This window comes from Poecilia latipinna, unplaced genomic scaffold (assembly GCF_001443285.1).
Source record: "Poecilia latipinna isolate Pla-1442-1.1 unplaced genomic scaffold, P_latipinna-1.0 Scaffold3439, whole genome shotgun sequence".
NCBI lineage: Eukaryota > Metazoa > Chordata > Actinopteri > Cyprinodontiformes > Poeciliidae > Poecilia > Poecilia latipinna.
In genome coordinates, this window is record NW_015116055.1 from 11,458 (window position 1) to 14,676 (window position 3,219).

The window sequence follows — 3,219 nt, forward strand, 5'->3', positions numbered from 1 at the left end:
GGTACTCCGGTTTCCTCCCACAGTCCAAAAACATGACTGTCAGGTGAATTGTTCTGTCTAAATTGTGTGTGAATTGTGAATGTGTGTGTGCATGGTTGTTTGTCCTGGCCAGGGTGAGCCCGCTTCTTGCCCGGAACGTTAGCTGGAGATGGGCACCAGCAACCCTCCCGACCCCACTAGGGACAAGGGTGTAAAGAAAATGGATGGATAATAATGATAAATACATTTATTTATTTTATTATTATTGGGGCCTTGCAACAGAGTTTCGCTTAATATGTAAATATTAAACTGAATGACAATAAAGTCTGTATATCTGTCTGTCTTTTTTATAGTTTCTCATTTAGTATGATCTACAAATGCAAAGAGGTTCCGCTAAACACACAGCTAAAAACTACTCAAGTGAGTAGTTGAGCCAATAAAGGTTGGCTTAAGAGGAAGTTTTGGAATACGCAGAAATAAATTCAGAAATCTGATATTTGGAGCATGACACTAAACCTGCTTATTGTTGCTAAGCAAGCCCTCCTAACATCTGATTGGCCAATAGTCAGAGACATCTTGCTCGTTATTGGCTACTTTTTTGTCAACATTTGGAGTTTTTTGTGCTCTGTGTAAAGTTATTTAAACAATGACAGAAAACAGCGGACGTTTACCAGTTTAATGTCGGCCGTTCTTGTATTTTGTTTTTAGGCAATAGACCCAAGGCTTTCAGTCGTAATGATTTGAGTTCAAATTTTCGTACGAACTACTGATTTTATAAGGAAGTACCGTAAATAAGTTGCTGACTCTGATTTATCAAATCAAAATGCAAATGTTGACATTATTTTGGAAGCGTTGACCGGAAGTTAAGCAGCGGCTGTTCACCAAATTGACGTGGACACAAGGGAGAGGCGCAGGGTGAGGTCTGTTGTAGTCGAGAAAATAATGGAGGAAATGAGGGAAGTTAAATGAGTGAAGCTTGTGATTTCATACCGGTTAAAAGCTTTATCCTACCGCTTTGACAGCTTCCTGTTGAGCTGCGGGCCTTTAAGTCTTCCTGATGTGTTAGCTGTTAGCTTCATGCCGCTACACCTGTGTCCGGCCAGCCGGCTTCTTTGTCTCACTTCATTATCATGCTCTGTTTGTCTGCCTGAACTGCACTACTTTGACTGGCTGCTTCCACAGGGACAAGTCTATCCTAATAGAGCCGAACAAATCAGCATGGAGTGAGACCTCTTTCCTTCTAGAAATGCATTATATCCACGTTGGATGCGTCCCGTTCACTATCATTATTTCATACAAATAGACGAGCTTGTCTTGCAAATGGCAGCCCTGAGATCTAAAGCTACATCCAGCGGGGACAGCTCCCTGAGGGATGGGAAGAGCAGCGCGGGCTGTCCCGCAGAAGCAGCAGCGAACAGTCGGATATACAGCCTGGATGAGCTGGAGACCATGGCCACTGTGGGTAAGTTTACATGTAGACACAACAGGGGAGGAAGGGCACGGAAATCCCACTCTGGAGAAGTTATTTTATTTAAAAGGGAAGTAAAATTCCACTTAGACGATATCAATTGGCATTGTTACAATGCCAAGTTGCAATTGGTATTGGAGGAAAAATGCGAATTTAGGCATTTTTCCTCCAATGCCTAAATTGGAGGAAAATGTATTCAAACGAGAAATTTTGATTCAGAATTCTGGTAGAAATAAATTGAAAAACGTGCAATTATTTTTAAGATATTGCCATGAAACTTTCACTAAATGTTTTGCTAGTGTTACACCTGCCCGCTATTTGCATCCAAAGACACGTCACCTTTCTCCCAGTGCATGAAATTAAATTAGATTAAAATTGTGCTGTTCTAGGTCAGTTAGGATTACCAAAATGATACAGAAGTTTACATTCATCTCCTCAGTATTTGGTAGAATAAATCTTTACATTTTATTTTTGGATTCCTTCCATGAGCTTCTCACAATAGTTTTCTAGAATTTTGGCCCATTCCTCTTGATGGAACTGGTGGAACTGAGTCATGTCTTCCCCCTTGCTCATACACTTTTTCATCTCTTTTTCCCTTTTTCTTCTTAATATTAACATTATCTTTATGTCCAAACAGTTTAATTTTAGTTGATCACAGGATGTATCTTCAAAACTGTTACTATCTATTTGTAAATGGCTGTTTATGTTGCTTTTGGAGAAATGGCCTCTTGTTCCCTGAGCAGCCTTTAGCCTATATGTTGGTAAAGGACTTGTTTCACTGCAAATAACACCGTTAACTTACAAGTTTCTGTAGCATCTTAACAAAATCTTGAGCTTTTGTTAAGGGGTTAAATCGCTCATGTCCCACCAGAACCTGTGTCCATCATTTTTATAGAGAATCACAATTCCTGGTCCTGGGAATTCAAAATGCTCAAAAATCTATTTTAGTCTGCTTATATTTTTGTAAAATCAGAATTGGAATAATTACTTGATATTAGTTTTGTTTAAGAAAGGGCCAGTCATCTAAGCACAGCTAATTCTGGTAATTTAAGTTACAGAACTTAAACCTATTTTTGCTTAAATATAAACCAATGGAATTTGACACAGTAAGGAACTTTATAAAATAATTGTATTTGCTTACACAGATGCTAATTGAAAGATTTGCATCTGTAGTGAGTGGGCATTCCCATGCTGTTAATGGCTGCAGATAACTGGACAGATGAATGTGGAATGTTCACATGCCAGGACATTTCAGGTGGTCTTTCCAAAAATTTTAGCAGACTTAAACTTGAAAAGTTTAGTCTGATTTAATTTCAGAAAAAATGGCATTTTTAAAAAGTTTATGTAACTGTCAGGGATTGTGTTTATGTAATCTGGATTCATGTTCATGTTTTACCTCTCAGGAATAGGAAGTACAAGATGCACAATGAAAAAAACTGCAGAAACTGGTGACCTTTGTACAATGAATCTTTGGCTGTTTCAGTCAGAAGTTCTATATTTCAGACCTACATAGTGGGATTTAACCTTCGAAGTTGGAGTGGGTCTGAAAATTGGACTAATCTGACCTTTAAATGCTGCGTTTGAGACATAATTAACAGACTGGAACAGGAAGAGGTTTAAATGCATTTACATTTAAAATGTAGCTGCATACCATGTTTACAGTGCATATTTTTTCACAATTTGATTCTTATTAAATAGATTAAGTTAAAACAGCTTTCTGAATGCAGAAACAGCTTTCAGTATTTACTGAACATGAAACATAATAATCAAAA

At 38.0% G+C, this 3,219-nt stretch overlaps 1 protein-coding gene across 2 annotated transcripts in view; it reads left to right on the plus strand.

The window, feature by feature from the left end:
* Positions 1-599: 599 nt before the first annotated feature.
* LOC106940975 (cAMP-dependent protein kinase catalytic subunit PRKX-like) overlaps positions 600-3,219 on the plus strand; it is a 29,407-nt gene continuing 26,787 nt past the window's right edge. The window contains exons 1-2 of one of the 2 annotated variants that reach the window (XM_015023876.1): positions 600-899; positions 1,162-1,441. In XM_015023876.1, coding sequence (XP_014879362.1) covers positions 1,246-1,441 — 196 coding nt within the window. In that variant the 5' untranslated portion in view covers positions 600-899; positions 1,162-1,245. The remainder of the gene's footprint in view (positions 900-1,161; positions 1,442-3,219) is intronic. The other variant, XM_015023875.1, reaches the window with a different exon arrangement.